This window comes from Mustela lutreola, chromosome 12 (assembly GCF_030435805.1).
Source record: "Mustela lutreola isolate mMusLut2 chromosome 12, mMusLut2.pri, whole genome shotgun sequence".
In the NCBI taxonomy this organism is placed as follows: Eukaryota; Metazoa; Chordata; class Mammalia; order Carnivora; family Mustelidae; genus Mustela; species Mustela lutreola.
Genome location: NC_081301.1, coordinates 31,906,633 through 31,926,064, shown reverse-complemented (window position 1 = coordinate 31,926,064; position 19,432 = coordinate 31,906,633). Strand labels below are relative to the sequence as shown.

The window sequence follows — 19,432 nt, the reverse complement described above, 5'->3', positions numbered from 1 at the left end:
TTGCCAACTTGGAGACTTATTTATTTATTTATTTTAAAGATTATTTATTTGAGAGGGGCATGCTAGCAGGGAAAGGAATAGAGAGAGAAGGAAAGCACAGAGCCCAGTGTGAAGCTCGATCTCACAGCCCTGAGATCATAACCTGAGCCGAAATCAAGAACCAGACGCCCAACTGACTGAGCCATCCAGGTGCCCCTTGGAGACTTTTGGTTTTGAATTGCTGAGGTTATACTTGTGAATTTTACACAGCATTTCCTTTTCAGGCCCTCCCGTAGATCCGGCTTACCTGAGACATTTTCTAAACAGCTTGAAGGTGAGTTTTTCTCTACCAGACATTTGGCGGGTGTTTCCGAGTGCTTGGGCTTAGGTCATAGACCACTTCTTCTTACTCTTACTGAATGTTCTCGGCTTGCAGGGGGAGAATGGAGACCAGGGGATCAAAGGAGAAAAAGGAGACTCTCACAGTGACTTCTCTGTGTCGGGGCCTCCAGGCCTGCCAGGAAGTCCCGGCTTGGTTGTGAGTAGTGACTTCTGCTCGCCATCTGCCTCAGTGAGCCCAGCCTTCCCTGAAGCCCCCCAGAAGGACCAGGCAGTTGGAGAGTCAAGGGTCTGTCACAGCATCACAAGCTGGAGACAGGACTTGGGGATTGGCTTCCCTCCCTTGTATTTCTTTACTGATGGGGAGGTTGGCCAAGATCCATGGAGGAAAGGGAGCAGGCTATGGCCATATGCATTCCAGCAACTTCCAGGTCATTCACCACATTGCCTTGTTCACGTCAGTGGTGGAAAATTCACTCAACCCAAGGAGTTACTCATTGTGAACATATCAGATAATGAAGGCGGAAGGGAAGGGGAGGGAGATACTTTAGGAGGGGGCTCTTTGATTCTTCTGAAATGTCATCAAAGAAGGAAACCCTACATAGGTTCGGTCTTCTTGGGATGCCAAGTTTCTCCAGCTCACAGGAGAGAAATACAGGTTATACCTCCAGTGAGATAATGACCGGATCATGACCCTCAGGAGCCCTAAGCAAACTCTGGTTCCAGAGCTCACCATGAGGGTGGACCCCGCAGAGCCAGGAGACCACGGGTCCACTTCCTCCTCTGCTGAGAATTCGCTTTGACACTGAACAAGCCCCATCCTCTCTCTGTGCCTGAGTTTCCCAATCTGTGAAATGCAAAGTTGGGGCCCTTCTGACTCCAGGGCTCTGTGGAGTTGGACACGGTGCATAGACATGGACATGGACATGGAACATGATGACATGATGACTGGGCTGCTGTCCTCTAGCTCTTCTTCTGCCAGAGCTGTGCCTGGCATGGAGGCTAATTACTGACTTTTAACCAACCTACAGAGACAGCTGGGGCCTCTAGAGAGTGATGCTGCATTTTCTTTTCTGTTACTGTGCTCTTGCCTTGACAGGGCCAGAAAGGGGAGACTGTCATCGGGCCCCAGGGACCCCCAGGGGCTCCTGGCCTGCCTGGGCCTCCTGGCTTTGGAAGACCTGGACCCCCTGGGCCACCAGGACCCCCAGGGCCACCAGGACCCCCAGCGATCCTTGGAGCAGGTTAGTACCGTGCGTCGTGGTCTTTCATGCTTCCCTGCTGTTGTGCTCAGGGTCAGCTGCCCTAGCTGAGTGGCATGTCCGGGCCACACTGAGTGACAGAGAGCTATTTCCTGGACAGGCTTTTCTTTCTTCTCTCTTTTTTTAAACTGGTGTATAATTTATATGGTGTATAATTTATACACCATAACATTTACCCATTCAAAGCGTACAGTTCAGTGGACTTTAATACATTCACAAGGTCGTGTTGCCATATCCTCTCATTCCAGAACGTTTTATCATCCCCAAAAGACACCCTGCACCAATGAGCAGTCATTCTTGCCCTCCTTCCCCCACCCCCCGCCCCAGACCCGGGCACGTGAAAGTGTACTTGCTATTGCTCTGGCTTGGCCTCTCTGGGCCTGTCCTGTCTGAGGGCTCACACCCCACATGGCCTTCTGTGTCTGGCTGTCTCCCCTCCATGTGATGCCCTCTGGGCTCAACCATGCTGTAGTGTGCCCTAGCTCCTCCTTCCTCACTCGGGCTGAGTGCCAGTCCGCCGCGTGCACCCGCTACCTCCTGCTGCTGCGCTCCTCGGCTGCTGGACACCGCGTTGTTTCTGCTTCTCGGCTATTGGGAATAATGCTGCTGGGAACATTCGCATACGCATTCTTGGGTGGACATATGTGTTCAAGTCTCCCGGGGGTGTGCTGCTCGGCCTGGCCTTGCCAGGTGCCAGAGACACGTGTTCACTCTGTTTCGCCTTTTGAGGACCTGCTGACCTGCTTTCCAAAGTGGCCACCCTGTTTCTGCAGCCCCTCCAGCAGCGCAGGCCGGCCCCGGTGTCTGCTCGCTGCCACCCACTTTTGTTAGTCTTCTACCCGTTTTATTCCAGACGGCGCCATGAACAGAGAGCTTGCGCTGGTTTTTGTTCGCCTTTCCCTACAGCCTAGAGACGTGGAACACCTTTTCATGTGTGGGTGGGAACTTCTTGGCTGCTTTGTCAATGCCCGGCCCTCAGGGGACTCGAGGACAAGTGTCGATTCAAACCCTCTATAAAACTCTCCCTACCCAGAGGTCTCTCACTCCCTCAAACAACAAACAGGTGAAGTAGAGGAAAATCTCCCTTTCCTGAACGTTCACTAAGCGCCAGCACTCCATTCGTCACTCTCCTACGTCATTTCATGGAATTCTCACAGAGCCCTTCAAGGAAAGTACTCGCATCTCCATTTCACAGATGAGGAAAGTGAGACCCACAAATGTTTCCAAGGTCACATGGTTAATTAGGGGCACTGATGGGAAGCAGACCTAGATCAGCATAGCTCCTAAGCCCATGTCCTGCCTCCCCAGCCCATGGTGGAAAAGCAGCAGTCAGAGCATGAGTGTGTCACCTTTGTTGTTTGTACCGGCACGAGCCATGTGTGACGAAAGGACCCCTGGGAAGGGAAGTGTCAGGGACATCAGGGAGAACCTTACACAGGAGGTGGCTTTGGGATTGGGCTTTTGGGGGGTTTTGGCGGCAAGTGATGGAAATGTAACTCAACCTGGCTTAAGCAGAAGGGAAATTTATTGGATGTGAAGAAGGAGGTGAATCTTTCTTTGTGGGAGGGCCCGGCCTACAGCTTCACCTCGGGCACAGCCTAGAACCGGGGACTCGACCCCTGCAGGGATTCTCTGGCCATCTCCGGTCTCGGCTTCTCTCTGTGTGCTAGCTTCACGTTTCTTCACCACAGACCACATCCCCTGCACGGTGGGAAATATGGTTACTGACAGCTCAGACTTTCCACCGCTCAGCTAGAAATCTTGGCCTTCTTTCTCGGTTTTAGTCTGAAAGGTCCTGGGGTGGAGAAGGCCTAGAGAAGAATTCTGACCAACCTGGCCTGGCCCCGATGCCCAGCTTTGGGCCAGTCACCTGTCGCCAGAAGGCAGGATCACGTGAGAACAGGATGGTGCCTTCTGAATCCAAATGGTGGGGGGTCGTAGGGAAGGAAGATCTCAAGAGAAAGAGGAAGTGAGGATCCTCATCCAACAAAGAAAGAAGTTCCTGGTCAGATGAAACCAGAGGAGCCAACATAACCTTGGGGGATGCACAGCAGTGGCGGGAGGAGGGACACTACAGGACGCAGGGAATCTGTTGTTCACAGCCACTCAGGTCTCCTCGCTCCACTGACGAAGGACTGTGTCGCACCTAGGGCACGCCATCCCCGGGTACAAAATGTCCTATCAATTAGCCCACTTAATCTTCGCAGCGACCCCGGAGGGAGAGGGAATGGATATTATTATAAAACTCATTTCATGGATGAAGACACTGAGGCTCAGGGGGCTAGGAGAGTTGTACAAGGTCACAAATCATCCTGAGGACTTGGCTGAGATCCAAACCCAGGTCCTGCAACCCTCTCTTCGCTGGACATTCAGCATCTATGTAATGATTTTCAAGTCCTATGTCAGAACTGCGGACTTCCTTGCCCAGGAGCAATCTCATAGGATAATTTTACTGGGCACTTGCCAAAACATCCTGAACTGCCAAGAGCTTTGCAGATTTGGGGGTGGGAGTGGGGGGCGGGGTTTGGAGAGGTAGAAGGAGAGCACGGGCTCGAGCATTTTCTAGGGAAGAGGGCTCTGACTCTTCAGACACTGCGAACCTCTGGCGGGATCCTGTGTCATTTGTGTAAAGCACATCCCTGGTTTCGATCTTTTCTCCGTTCTCACTACAGCCCAGGGAAGAGGAAAGGCTGGTTTACGTTTCACAGGTGAGGAAGCAGGGGTTCAGGGAGCTTGTTGTTTCCTCAAGACATTTTTGGAAACTCCACTCAGACTGTCCTATATGAACAACAGAAACAATAAGGATGCAGTCACTTGCAAAACTGAGAAAGTCCTAGTGTGGCTTCATGTGGAGTTACTGTCAAGAAGCCCAGCTCTCTCCCAAACCTGTCAGCATGGCGGAGTCCCAGGCTGGGCCCACAGCCCCCCAGCTGCGCTTGCTAGGCTCAGGGCTCCACAGTGCTCTGAATGGGGCTGTGAGGGCTCCCCTCGGTGACCGACCGCCCCCACCGACACCTGAGGTGTTTTGTGGAGAGGGTGCCTTTTTGTAACTTCTCTTTTCTGCTTTGTTTTAGCTGTGGCCCTTCCCGGCCCGCCCGGCCCTCCAGGACAGCCAGGGCTTCCTGGATCCAGAAACCTGGTCAGTATTATTACCACTGCTCATTTCTCCTTCTGCTCTGGCTGGGTTTCCTTAGAATTTCAGCTATGGGGTGTAGGGGCTGGCACACTTTTTAGATAAGAATTAGGTCTCCATGACCATATAATTCTTTACGGTGTCTTTAGGTGACTTACCAGGTAAAAAGAGGAGAGAATACAAAATCATTTATGACTCTGGTTCCACCCTTCTAATTCTTAATTGACTATAAACGGTCACAAGAACCAATTCGATTACATCCAACACCAGAAGCATCAGAGTATCAGCAGGCTCAAGGCAGGGCCCCTGCTGATCAGATTTCCCCTGGGTCCTTGCACCTTCTTGCTCCTTACCCCGGACATCTCTCGTACATTTGTTCCCCTGCACACCGTGGGCCCAAAGCGTAGCGAGTGCTCAGAGATGATTACCATGCCCAGGAAGAGGGACAAACACCTCGCAAGGATGTCCAGAGTCCTGGGAATGCTCTGAGATCTTGGCTGGATTTTAGCTGAAAAATGTAGCTGTCAAAGGAAAAAAACCACCCAGCAGCTGACAGAATGTTGACATTGGGTGACTTTGGGGCATGTCTAAGCCATTTTGATGCCCAAAGTCATGATTTTCAAGACTAGGTGAAAACTAACTTTTTATGCTCTTTCTCAGTCAAGATGAAAAAATATAGGCTCTCTTGGCCGATATTTCTCAGAGGTATGATGCCTCTCAGCAGGTTTTGGTAACTTTTGTGGCTGCTCCTGGAGTGGCCAAGATGGACAGCTGATCTTTTCCTAGACGATTTCTAGACGGAGAAATTACAGACCCCCATTGCCTCTCATGTATTTAATATTACAACTTTTTTGTTTAATTTTTTATTTTCATAAAAATAAAATCTAATTTATTTAATTTTTACAATTTTACAATTTATTGTAATTGAAATCTATTTAATTGTACAATCTTTTTTGCCCAACTGGGCAAAAATTTTCCAGACCTAAGTGGAATGGCCCACTGGCTTGCGTTTCTTATTCCAAATGAAAGCAAACTTGAAACTCTTTAAGGACTAGCAGGAGTTGGGGCACCTGGGTGGCTCAGTGGGTTAAAGCCTCTGCCTTCAGCTCAGGTCATGATCCCAGGGTCCTGGGATTGAGCCCTGCATTGGGCTCTCTGCTCTTCAGGGAGCCTGCTTCCCCCTCTCTCTCTCTGCCTGCCTCTCTACCTACTTGTGATCTCTCTCTGTCAAATAAATAAATAAAATCCTAAAAAAAAAAAAAAAAAAAAAAAAGGACTAGCAAGAGTTAAACTCATTTAACAACGTCACGGCCACCAAGCCATCATACAGATCCAAGCGGCAAAATGTACCCATGGTTTTGCCGATGCCAAGACCCAAGAAAGATAACCTTCTGTATAGTTTAACTGTCTTTGTGCCCCTAGAATATCATCTTCCTATTTTCCTTTATTCATTACAGTTCCAATTTGTGCTCTGAGCTAATTGGTGTTTTTGTTTCCTCATAAAGAAATGTCCTTTGGCTATTAATGAAGTTACATATGTCTCAAAGGCACAAAGAGCCTTTCACTGCCTGTGAGGGGAATCCTGCCACTACTCTAGCGATAACGGCACTGTTGGGAATGGAAAACTTTCTGACAGGTGACAGCATTTAGCACCATGGATGACATGCTGCAGAAAGCACATCTGGTCATTGAAGGGACCTTCATCTACCTGAGGGACAGCACAGAGTTCTTCATTCGGGTCCGAGATGGTTGGAAGAAATTACAGGTAAATTCTTAAGCTTCCTTTTAACAAGAAGCCTGCAGATACCCTCTAAAAATAATGATCTACCCCCTGGAAATGCCATTTTTCTGTTTTGAAACTAGGCTGACACTCTCCGGTTGATGTTTCATTTTCAACGTATTGTTTTCTTTCAGCTGGGAGAATTGATCCCCATTCCTGCCGACAGCCCGCCACCCCCCGCGCTCTCCAGCAATGTGAGTAGTTGCCCTGCCTTCCTTCTCACGCCTTCGCTCATCAGCATCCACGAAGTCCCCCTCGGTGTCCAGAACCAAGCTTTCCAACCTCTGCCCAGCCAGCTCTGCATGGTTTAGTCCCTGGCGGAAGCCCAGAAATTCCCAAATGCCAACAGAATGCTCTCATGGGAGAGCAGAGCAGGAACCGTACCCAGAGGGTGGAGGCCTGCTATTTCCATGTCATAGCTAAATCCTCTTGGGCAATGAGGGGTTTCCAACCCCTCTTGGTCTCAGTTTATTCCCCTGTGAAATCGTGGTTGGCATACGTGGTCTAGAAGAGCCCTTTACTTTTTGCACTCTGACTTCTTTGCCTGATAATACCATCAGGAACTTCCATTGTCCATTTTTTTGGCCCTGCAGCAACCCCCTGAGGCACGTCTTGCCATCCCCACCTTGCCTTGCGGGGAAACAGAGGCTCTGAGTTGAAGTGAATAAGTTGGTTCTAAGACACGGTCTTCTGCTTCCTCAGTTCTGTGTTCTCTGTAAAAGATTGGAGAATATTCCCTCCCTTCCTGAGGATCCTGTCTTCCTGGTTGGGGAGGGGGGACCCAAGGAGGGGGAGGCATTAAACTCCTAAGAGTGTCCTGGAGACAATAACAGACAATGCAAAGCATCACAGTCGCCCCTTGGTGTGTGCTGAGGATCAGACTGGATGCTTATTCAGGACCATTTGTTTCCTCTTTTATGTGACAGCCACATCTGCCTCCGCTGATGCCGCTCTCAAGTGTCAGTTACGACAGACCTGTTGTAAGTACGGTTCATGCTTTTTCCCTCCTGCAGGTGCTGGGTGTGTGTCCACCAATGTGTACTCCCCCGCCCTGTGCCTGGAGCCCTCCCCTTCCCCTCAAGATGCATAGAGACTAGCAGGGGGGGCAACCCAAAAACCAGGGAGTTACGATAGTTGGTAAGTCATTGAGGCGAGGCACACACTGGGTGCTGGGGGAACAAGGAACCTCAAAAATTCCTGCCTTCTTTATTAAAGGGAGCCCCTAAACTAAGACCTAAAGGAGAGTTGAGAGCAGGAGAGAGGCAGGGGGGTGGGAGAGAGTGGACATACTCGAGGCAGAGGGGATTTGGAACAGCGGGAGGCAGGGGGAGGTACTGGGCATTCGTGGAACAGCAGGTATTTTCATCTGGCTGAAGAGGCAGGTTTTAAGGCAGAGAAGGGAGAAGTTTAGTTTGCAGAGGGCAAGGGCCTGTAAGCGAAGCTAAGGGCTTTGACCTATTCCAGCGGGCAATGAAGAGCTACTGAAGGGTCGCAAACAAGAAAAGAGTCTCTAAGATTGGCATTTCAGAGATTACCTTGGTTACGATGTACACATGGTTCGGAAGGGACAGGCCCAGGAGCCCAAAGACAGTCAGGTGGCTATTGTATTCCTTGAACCAGGATCACAGTGGTGAACACGTAGAAAAATACGATTGGGGAGAAAATAAGAAGGCAGGAGTGACAGATTTGGTCCCTGGTACAGATATGGAGCAGCGGGGATGAGGGCGATCGGGAACGATGCCCGGGTTTCTGCTTGGATCGTCAAGGGTGCTGCTTTTCTTCCGGAGGGTCGTTGTGTTGCCAGAATGACAGCGCTGACCCCTTTTCCTTCATGAGCTTAAGTGAAGGTGTTTAGATCACTGCAGGAACCTCCTGAAACTCAACGGCAGGAAGTACAACTTCCTGGGACTCCTGTGGAACTCCTGTCCTTGCTGTTTGTCCGCGCTGGGACAGGGCGGCTTCTGCAAGGTTCTCTCTTCCTGCCGCCTTTCCACTCCCATCCCAACACGCAGACATAGGTCACATCCACAAGCTCGCATGCCACTTTGGGTTGTCGTGGCACTGACCTTGGTCCTAGCTCCAGGGGGTCTTGCAGCTGGAGAGCCCAGTACACCTGACTCTGTCCAGGGTCTGTGTGGAGAGATCATCTGCAGGGGTCATCTTGGGCTCATTGCCCACTCCCAGCCGAATCGAGTGTAGCCAGGACAATGAGATTGAATGGCCTAAGGCCATGCCTTTTAACGAGGGTTCTGGGATGTTTTCAAAGAACAAGGCCTGGATTCGCAGCAGAAACATGTTTCTTGGGGGTATTGCCACTCACCAGTCAGGACCCCCTCGGGGGCACAGTGAGTCTGAGCTACCCATAGGATATGTGAATGGAGGCCACCCAGAAGGAGTCGGATTGGGGGCCTGATCTGGAGGTACTACGGACCTGGGAGACTTCTGCCGAGCTGTGACCTGGGTGAGGAGGGTGGTAGGATTCCCAAAAGAGAGTGTGTGCACTGAGCAGGGCTGGAGAGCATAGAGCAAAAGCAGAAAGGAGCCGATCGAAGAATCATGAGAACAAATAGAAGCCATACCCCGAGAGGAGGAAAGAATGCCAAGCAAGGTAGAAGCCAGCAGTGTCAGAAGATGCCAAGAGGTCCATCCGAAGAACAAAATGGTGTCCTCCAAATTTAGAAGCCAGAGATGAGCATATCTGGGTCATAGAGGGGATGCCAATGAGATTCCGAGTGTTTGAGAGGACATAGGAGGTGAGATGAGGAAAGAGAGACGCGTGGGGAGGTCACCCTTCCAAAAGTTCGGCCATGAAGGGAGAAGTTAGGGCAGCAGCTGAAGGATGTTTTAAAGTAGTATTTTATCCATTCTAAAGTCATGTGTATTTTATAGAAAATCTGGGCAATAAATGAAAATAATGGAGAAGGGAACAGTAGATCCCCAATAACTTTACCAAAACTACAACCACTCCCCAGATCACCCTTTTAACATTTGACTATTGGACTTATATTGTCTTCATAAAAATGATAACATGTTCATTATTAAAAATGTCCTGGCTCTTAGAGAAATACAGACATGAGAGCACAAAAGCCCCCCGTCTTGCCATTTGGAAACAGCCATCATTCCAGATAGTTCCTTATGCATCTTTGTTTAAAAAAAAAAAAAAAAAAGGTGGAGATGGATGGGATTCGAGGGATGCTTGCACCTGTGCCCCTTCTTCAGGTATCCCCTGGTGTCGGGATGCCATCCTCTGGTGACTGCACTTGGGTGTAGCCACAAGAAGCATGCTGGTTGGAAGGTTGTGGAACCCTAGGGCCTTGTCCCTCGGGTGCTGGTCCTCAGGTCAGTGGGAAGGAGGAAGACAGAGCCTGTGTGTGAGTCTGGAAGTTCGGTGGCCTGAAAGTGGTCTTGGTGAGCGAGCAGCGGGCTGCAGCTGCCTCCTCATCCTCAGGCTGGTGCTGGGAGGGCTGCGGGGGAAGGCTTGTCTCAGGTAGGGGGCAAAGGGTGTGCTTGACCTGGACCTCTATCCAGCTTGACGATGCAGGCAGAACCAGGGATGGAAAAACAGGAAGAAACTGGGAGGTGTGGCATGCGTGGTCTCTTCTCTTCAAAATGGGGAAGGAAAGGGGTGGCGAAACAGAGAAGAATGTCCCAAGAAGCACAGGGGGGACTGTATGGGATGGTCTGAATGTTGTGGTTCATGGCGGCCAGACCCTTGCTGAGTGGGAGAATGCCAACATGGCGACCCTTGGTGTTGGGCCATGTAGAAGCTTGGTGCTGGGGACGTTCAGCCCGGAGAGGCAGCTCAGGAATGGGGAGAGAAGCACTGACTACCTCCTGCCTCATCTCACAGGGCTCATTTCGTGTCTTTTGGTTTAAGACCTTTTGAAATATTTTTCTTTTCTGGGGACTTGGGCCAGCCCTCTCCGAGGTGACATCAAAGAGGGAGAGGGTGACTCCTGGACACATGCCACAGAATGTATTCCAGGGGGCACAGCACAAAGGCTGGGAGAGAGGCATGGGTTTGGGGAGAAGAAGTGTGGGAGAAAACAGACTATGGAACGACTTTTATTTTGGCCGCTGCCCAAGGTGGCAGGAATGTGAGGCTTGAGTTACTGTGTGACCCCTAGTTTCTAAAAGGGTCTACCCAGCAGTCTTAGCCAGAAATGTCCTGACTTTCTCCTTTCAGTGCCTTTCCCTCTGGACCCTCATGATCAGCCCCAACCTACTCGTGGAGTAAAGGAATGGGCAAGGCCAGCCAGCGTGGTGGAGTTCTGGGATCCAGTACCAAAGCTGGCTTAAATCCCTCTTGGAAGCTGAACTAGGGCAGACCCAGGAGTCTCCAGCAGATGGCCTGCACCCTGGGTTCAGATCTCTGAAGTGCTTGCTTTTGTTTTGTTTTCTGCTATACGGAGGACATGGTCACCATCTAGAGTGGGTCAGAGAGCTGTAGCCCGCTGCTTGGGCTCCGAGCTCCCTGCCCCAAAGATGGTCAGGCCAGGGCTGGAAAGCCTCCCTCAGGCAGAGGCTGAGGGACAGCACCTGTAGCACTTTCCATCCTAGGGAGTCCAGGGTCTTACCAGCAACCTGAGATGGGTATGCGGGTTGGAGTTGGCTTCTAACTTTTAGCTCTCACTTACTTTTCACAGCTGCACTTGGTTGCCCTGAACACGCCGTTTTCTGGGGACTTCCGAGCTGATTTTCAGTGCTTCCAGCAGGCCAGGGCTGCGGGGCTGTTGTCCACCTACCGGGCCTTCCTGTCCTCCCATCTGCAAGACCTCTCCACGGTTGTGAGGAAAGCAGAGAGATACAGCCTTCCAATAGTGAACCTCAGGGTAAGCATAAGTATTCTTCCCAGTGGCTGCTGGAGGCACTGGTCTCACAGAGACCGAGATCGTCAGAGGCATGCTGGTTCCAGACCCTGCCTGTCCCTGACTGGCTGTGTGCCTGGGTGGGGCAGTTGAACCTCTCTGCGCCTCGGCTTCCTGACATATACCATGGTCCTTCCTGCTTAGATCGTATGACTCTTGGAGCAGACAAGTACAAAGTGCTTTCTACCTATCATCTTAATAGACACTTCCAATAAAAAGGAGTTATTCTTTCCTCAAATCATCATATGTGGAAACTGAGGCACAAAGGGAGAGAGGAATTTTCTGAAAATCACTAGAAACCAGAAGTCAGGTCCTTGATGTCCCGTTTGGGATTCCCAGTTCCAGAGAGGAGCTGGTGAGCACTGGTCCCAGAGCAGAGCCCAATTGTCCTGGCCCCTACTTTGGTCCTCTTGGCACATCCAAACTGCCCGAACCTGGCAGGTATTTCTCTGCCCGTTTTTGCTGGCAAGGCGCGGCCTTGTAGGACCCCTGTTCCACCACAGAAATGGCTGGTTCCTTTAATTCCATGAAGGGACAGCTCTGTTACCGCTCACACGCAGCCTGGACCCTGACCTCTCACTGTATTTCACTTACTCTGAGACCTCCAAGGCCCTGTGACCCATCTTGCTCCAATTTGGTACCTCCAGACGCCACACCTGGTCCTTTCCTTCTCTTTCCCTGAGGTTCTGTTCTGCCACATTCACCCACTCAGATGACCAGTATTCTTGGAATACAGATAACTGAAGGGCACTAGGCTCCTTCAGGAAAAGGAGTGAGAGGGTCATCTCCATACAGTGCAGTTTGGCACAAGCCCTGGCACAACTCTGAAGTTCAATATATATGTAGAAAATTTTTTAAAAATAAAAATTAGTGAGGCACCTGGGTGGCTCAGTGGATTGGGCCTCTGCCTTTGGCTCGGATCGTGGTCTCAGTGTCCTGGGATTGAGCCCCGCATCGGGCTCTCTGCTTGGCGGGGAGCCTGCTTCCCTTCCTCTCTCTCTGCCTGCCTCTCTGCCTACTTGTGATCTCTCTCTCTGTGTCAAATAAAATAAAATAAAATCTTTGAAAAAAAATTAGTAAAGACCTAAAACACAGTTTTGATGGGGGGGAGCCTTTATATGCCTATAATAAGAGAGATTACCTCAAGAAATAAACAATAAAAGCAAAAGCGTTCAAGGATGGATTGTAAAATCAAACCACAAACATTTCCTGAGTTCCCAGTCAGTCCAGGTTCTGGGCCTGGGGCTGGTGGCTTTGGCATGGGGTGGCCTCTCAGCTTCAAAGAATGAATAAATAGGGCACCTGGGTGGCACACTTGTTAAGCATCTGCCTTCGGCTCAGGTCATGATCCTAGAGTCCTGGGATCGGGCCCTGCATCGGACTCCCTGCTCTGTGGGAAGTGTGCTTCTCCCTCTCCCACCCTCCCTGCTGTGTTCCCTCTCTTGCTGTCTCTCTCTCTGTCAAATGAATAAATAAAATCTTTTTTTAAAAATGAATGAATAAATAGCTAGTCCAATAGCAGGCCCATAGCACAGTAACTCCAATGAAGTATTTCTATCTCTACAGGGCCAAGTACTTTTCAACAATTGGGACACAATTTTTTCTGGCCACGGAGGTCAGTTCAATACACATATTCCAATATACTCCTTTGATGGCCGAGATGTGATGACGGATCCTTCCTGGTAAGTTGGGGGTAAGCCCTCAAAGTATATGGAGTGATAGACAGTTTTAGGAGACTTTCTAACAATGAGATGCTTTTACCAGCCACCCCTCTGGGCTGTTACTAACACAGAGCCTCAGCCATGCAGCTGAAGGCCATAGAGAGAGCCCTGGTCTTGCAACCGGGAAACCTGAGACCAGTCCCTTAATAAGGGACTTTTCAAGTTTCCTCCACATTATGAGCCTCAGTGGCCTCACTGTGAAATGGATAAGATTATCATATCTATGCCACAGGATTGCTGTGAGCATAAAATGCTAAGTATGAGAATGTCTAGCATGCTGTAGACACTCAGCAAATGGTAAGGAATGCTGTTCTTCATGATCCTTTAACCCTGTGCTGTGAGCTGTGCTCTAATTCTTTGGAAATGGTGTGTGCTATTAAGATCAAGACAACTTGGTTGGGGTGCCAGGGTGGCTCAGTTGATTGAGTATCTGACTCCTGATTTTAGTTCAGGTCTTGATATCAGGGTCATGAGTTTAAGCCCCTCATTGGGCTCCACACAAGGCATGGAGCCTACTTAAAAAAAAAGAAAGAGAGAGATTAGAACAAGTTTGGCAAAGCTTTCCTCAGTGTCTACCCTATGCCAGGCCCAATGCCCACCCAGGAGGCATAGTAATAAACCTTTACAAGGCTCACAGTCTATAGGGGAGGACAGTCACCACATAGCTACAGTTCTAGATGGGACACTGTAATTGTAAAATGGAGTAACAGGTATGATGATGGGAGCACAGAGGAAAGCTTTTTCCTTATAGGGGGCTGACAGTCAAGAATGCTGCCTGTAAGAGAAGGCATTTAGGGGACTTTGAAAGACCAGAAGGAATCCATGGTCTGAAAATGAAAGAGAAGCCACTCCAGACTATGAGACCTTGTGAGCAAAGGTTCAGAGTCACAAAAGAAGAGAGTATGGTCTGAGGACAGGTCCAAGCTGGGTGGGGATAGAATACAGGGTGTTTAGCTAGTTGGAAGGAGTGACGTTCCCCGTGGTGGGGAGAGACTATGATGTGGGGTCAGACCATGAAGAGTTCAAGAGTTGGACTTCATTTGTGACTTAGGCCTATTTGTTCTTCAATAGGTACGCCACAAAGAAGCAACATCTCGAAAGTAACATGTCACAATTCCTTTGCAGGCCCCAGAAGGTCATCTGGCATGGCTCCAGCCCCCATGGAGTGCGTCTTGTGGATAACTACTGTGAAGCATGGCGAACGGCTGACATGGCCGTCACAGGACTGGCCTCCCCACTGAGCACGGGGAAGATTCTGGACCAGAAAACATACAGCTGTGCTAATAGGCTCATAGTTCTGTGTATCGAAAACAGTTTCATGACAGATGCCAGGAAGTAATGACCTTCCAATGATTCATAAGGGTTTCCTAGTTTTTCTTATGTGAAGAGTTGACACTGAAATCTAAAAGGTTTAAATGTTGTAAATATTAGTTTATTTTTTATTACACATTCATCACAACAGCAACCAAAGAAAACATACCTCAATACACTCAAAACTGAAGACATAAAGGACTCAGATCAAAAATAAAATCTGATCCATCTATTGGTGCTAGATTTTGCAGGAGGTCCCGTGCGGTGTGGACACGTTCCCACCACGGTTAAGAGCGAGTTGAAAACAAAGGCCCCCTGCATTCTTCAGAAAGGAATTTCTTCCTTTAACCATTGTTGCTGAGTGTAAGATGTCTTTCATGTTTTCTCACAAAGTCAGTGTTTAGACATGTTACCCTTTCTAAGTTATGTGCCGACCGAAGGCCTTATTCTTCACACATCTGTAATACGTATCCGTCCTTTGCTGTTCGTACAGAGACAGAACTGCTCAAAGGATCCCATTTGTATTTTCTGATATTACCAGACTTTAATGTTTATTTCCTAAACTACTATTGCCATCATGCTTTAGGAGTTTTATATTTTTACACAATCGTATTTTAGTACGGCATCTGTTTATATAACTCTGACTTGCTGGAAAAGTTTAAGCACCAAATGATCTGAAACTACAAAAGAAATTGCGCCTAATGGCTATCTTTCCCTTGGAGGCCCTCCTCCCCACCCCCAGCCCCTGATTGTATGACTTCCTTGAGGCAACACTCGAGAATTTCAACTACCATTGAACCGACAGGTTCATGAAGATGAATTTTCTGAGATGCATATATCTTCGTGCTGTATACTTCGATTTTTTTTTCCATGTAAGTGAACATAAAAACATCTTTTCCAGGCACTTTCTTCTGTTTGACTCTTTGCCCCCCGTTCCTTTATTCTCCACCGCTGATGTGGAAGTGGCCCTGGGCCGAGTTGGGTGACCCTGCCGCTGCCACACAGCCCTCGGGAGATGATCAGAGAGCAGGAGGATTTCCCGTCATGCTCCTCCAGGCCTGCCTGTTGTCTCCCCCTTGGTGGGGGCAGCATGGGGTGGGCAGAAGAACCCCAGCCCAGGAAACACGGTGAACTGTGACTGCAGCAACACGTGGCCTTGGGCACGTCTGCTGGGTTCTTTCAAGGAGGTTGGCATAAAAGAGCCCTAATATCAGCTGCCAGTTATTAAACATCAACCTTATTATATGGCCCATTTGCCTTTCTTAATAACCCTGCAAGGTGGATATTTTTAGCTCCACTTTACAAATGGAAAAAAAAAAAAATTTGAGGCTCAGGAAGTCCCTTGTTCCTTGTTCCAGGTGGCCTAGCTGGTGAATGGTGGGGCTGCTTTCAGACTTGGTCTGTGTCAGCTCTTTGCAAGGAATCCCTGCAGGAGGCTGCCTGTCTGCTCTCTCCAGCTCTGAGTCTGTGATGTTCTGGCTCTTGGCTTGACCCTGCAAGAGAAACAGAATCACCAAATCCACCCAAATAGTCCTTGAGGTAGGAAGGAAATTGAGGACAAAAAAAAGCACACAGCTCAGAACCTCCACTTAGGGGCTTCCTAAATGAAAGAGTGATGAAGAATGTCTAATGAGTCACAGAATAAAAGGCAGTTACAGGTCGGAAAGTCCCAGAAGCGGGTTGTTGAGGACTGTCCCACCTACTGAGTGACGGGGGGCTGGGAACTGCCTGGCATGGACGGGAACGGAGAGAGGAGCAGGGCAGGAGGCACCGGAGGTCACGACGTGAAGACGCCATCCATTTTAGTCAGAGCCCACCACGGCCGTGGGTCACAAAGTGGGCAGGGCAAGATGGGCGTTCAGGGAGAGCCAGAGGAGGAGAGACTCCTTCCGCTAACCCCAGGAAGGGAGGTGAGTTTCCTGCCCTGGCTTCTCAGTCCTGCTTGGGCGCTGGACTCAGTATAACCAGCTGGTCCTCCTGGAAGAGGCCCCGAAGCAACCCAAGCCCTTTCAGTCTCTGAGAATGAAGGTCAAAATCCTGGGCATCCAAGACCCTTCCCTGAACAGCAGCTTTCACGTCACTTGCCAAAGGCCACCAGCCTGGTGTTCTCATGGGTCACTTCAGTGAGTCACACAGGCTCCTCTGCCAGGCTGTTGTTCGTGTCCTACCCCATGTCAGGACAGCTGTCACCACCATTTGCGGATAGCCAGTGTAGACTGCTTCTTCCACAACATCCCCCGGTCCCCTAAACCTGTCTACCTCTTGCCATTCCTCCTCCTCTGAGCACCTGGGGTTCTCGCCGCACCGCTGAAACACAGAAGCTGAAAGGTCTCTAAGCCTTCACTCTAGTCCTGGATGACCTCAGGCCAAGAAGCAGACTGATGCTCTGAGGTACACTAAGGGAAGGAAGTATGCCATGGACAGCTCGTCTTTACAGTGCTGGAGGCCTTTGGGTACTGAATCTGAGTCTGTGTTATAGAGTCACAAGGTCTGAAGCCCACCGCGTCCAAGGTCCCCCATCTAGAAGCAGAACCAGAATGACAGAAGCAGCTGTCGACCTATGCGAGGGGCTGGGCCCCATGAAGAGGCAGACATTGGAGGGCCCAGAGGAGCCGAGAGACGAAGGTATGGGGGGTAGTGGAGACAAAGCATGAAGGAGAAGGTCCAGGGTGATACTTTCTGCCAACATGAGCATGACCACGTGCTGGTTTGGAAGGGAAACTGAGGAAACAGGAGGCCGGATCCCAAGAGCCACTCTCACGTGTCCTGCACCTCTGGACTTTGTATGGCGGGTACTACAGTGTCTGAACCTGTGGAGAGTGCCAGAAGGAGACCGCATGGACTTTAGGGAACTGTCAGCAATCCAGCACAGATGAACGCTAGTCAGTAAGGGAGACACAAGCCAAATTCATAAGCCAAAAACACAGAACAGCAAACACACATGAAGGAATGTATTGGTTCTGGAAACCAGGAGGAAGGAAGGGAAGTACAATAGACTCAAATAATGTGATCACTTACTCTTTTCTGTGTGTGCATCTGTGTGTGTGTGTGTGAGAGAGAGAGAGAGAGAGAGAAAGACAGAAAGAGAGAGAGGCTGTCTGTCTGGTGTCTTGCTTCTGCTTTTCTCTGTATTTGGTCTTCCTTCCCTCCAGGGAGGAACAAGAGTTCTTCATGTGGTAGGCGTAGTTCACAGACATCCCCAACCTTACATTGCCCCCCATCCCACCCCAGAGGCTGGCCTCAGAGGATAGAGACTTCTCCCTCCTGGGATTCTGTGAATTCCCAGAAAGGACTTGATCCGTCCCACGTGTGTTGTGTGTCTGAAATGGATCAGCAGCTCCACCCAGGATGAACCGTGCAGAAGGAACAGTTCCTTCACCCAAAATGTGAGGGTTACGATGACCAGAAAAAGGGGACTCGGGAAGTTGAGAAAACAACAAACCAGCAAATAAAAATTCCAGCACACACAGGGAAAGGGCCGAGTGTGGAGGATGTGGCGGGGGCTGAGGTGGGTGAGAGCACACTGGCTTGAATTCGAGGATGAGGCATTTGAATTTGATCCTGCAATTGGGAGCGCATGTTGGGAAGATTTTAAAAAGATGAGATATGGGATCAGGAAGGTCTTTGTTCGAGAAAAATCTAGTAGATCTTTTGTTTATTCTTCCAAACATTCGGAAATACTTTGAATGATGAGTTTGCACCCAGGACTAGGTTTGGATTTGGAAGTACAAAGACAGATGATGCTCCCCACTTTTTAAACCCACCAAACGCCTTCTCATACCACCAACTATTGCACACCTCCTGTATATCTCCTTCTCCCTCAAGTCCACAGAGACCTCCCCAGTGGGGGCATGGACATGGGTATAACCTCTGCCTAACCTAGCAGCTGGAGAAGTACTTTTCTGTTTATGCCTTGCGCTCCTGGGTCACTGAGACCCCACTGAGCCCTTCACAGCTCTTTAGTCCCCACTGGCTGACTTTCCCCTTTGTCTCCCACTTTATACTTGGCCTTGCAGGGCAGTCGAGTATAGGCAGGCCTTAGTTTGGGTTTGAATTTGAGCTCTGCCCTCAAAGAGCCTTGAAATCATCGGCAAGTTATGAAAAATCGTCCCCTACGCTTAACCTTTCCCTGAAGCTGCTTCTTCACCCAGAACACAGAGATAGCAATGGAAAACCACTCTCTGTTAAGTTGATGGAAGCTCTAGAAAGGGTTTTCTCACACTGAGTAAGCATCCATAAGTGCTCGCTGTCTTTGGCCTGATGTTTCTTGGGAAGGAAAAGCTGGGGGTCTGGCCTCGCTCGGTGATGTCTTCTGATCTGCCTGGTTTCTCGGCCTGACATCAGGCCCAGGGCTCAGGCTCCACCTGTAAACCCTAGTACAACTATACCTGCGGTGAAGATCCACTGCCCCAAGCCCCTAAGTGGGTGAGAGGCCCAAGCTTCTGGCTACCGTCACCCTCTGCTCCTCCTCATAATCCAACAACTCGTGCTATCATCTGGCTATGCAGGGGCTCCCAGATTCCGCTCCGCCCTGGGACTGGATTCCACCTGATTGACAGGAGCACGTGCTACAGCGACTATGAAATAGTCTGATGAGTCCCCGGCCTGCGCCTGCCCGGCACCCTGAGTTCCAGAAAGTACCCAGAGTGCCCTGTTATCTGATATGTCTGTAGAGGAGATTGTCTGCCTCCCCCTTCCCCCAGACTTGCTCTTTTCCCCCTGGGCCTTCTCTCAGTGAATGGCACTGCGGACCCAGCCAGCAGCCAAGGAGTCATTTATCTTGTCCTCCTCTCATTCATTCAACAAATATGGACGGAATGCTTCCTTAAAAGTAGCAGTAATGACAGCAGCAACAGCAACAATTTAAGAAAAAAAAAACGTAAAGGTAAATGCTAGGAAGGTCGACAAAGTCTAGATATGTCCACAATGGCTACTTCTAGTCCTCTGAATGCCACCATATTTAACCAGTATCTCAGGGCAGCTCTGCTCTGCTGTAGGTGTTGGTCTTTGAGACACAGTGAGGTCTTGACCCCTCTCTT

The 19,432-nt window shown here is 49.8% G+C and overlaps 1 protein-coding gene across 1 annotated transcript in view; it reads left to right on the top strand.

Moving 5' to 3' along the window:
- Positions 1–15,297, top strand: part of COL15A1 (collagen type XV alpha 1 chain) — a 100,691-nt gene extending 85,394 nt beyond the window's left edge. The window contains exons 32-41 of the mRNA XM_059142411.1: positions 264–313; positions 416–517; positions 1,418–1,562; positions 4,655–4,719; positions 6,350–6,478; positions 6,628–6,687; positions 7,420–7,473; positions 11,140–11,325; positions 12,928–13,043; positions 14,208–15,297. Coding sequence (XP_058998394.1) covers positions 264–313; positions 416–517; positions 1,418–1,562; positions 4,655–4,719; positions 6,350–6,478; positions 6,628–6,687; positions 7,420–7,473; positions 11,140–11,325; positions 12,928–13,043; positions 14,208–14,421 — 1,121 coding nt within the window. The 3' untranslated portion in view covers positions 14,422–15,297. The remainder of the gene's footprint in view (positions 1–263; positions 314–415; positions 518–1,417; positions 1,563–4,654; positions 4,720–6,349; positions 6,479–6,627; positions 6,688–7,419; positions 7,474–11,139; positions 11,326–12,927; positions 13,044–14,207) is intronic.
- Positions 15,298–19,432: the final 4,135 nt, after the last annotated feature.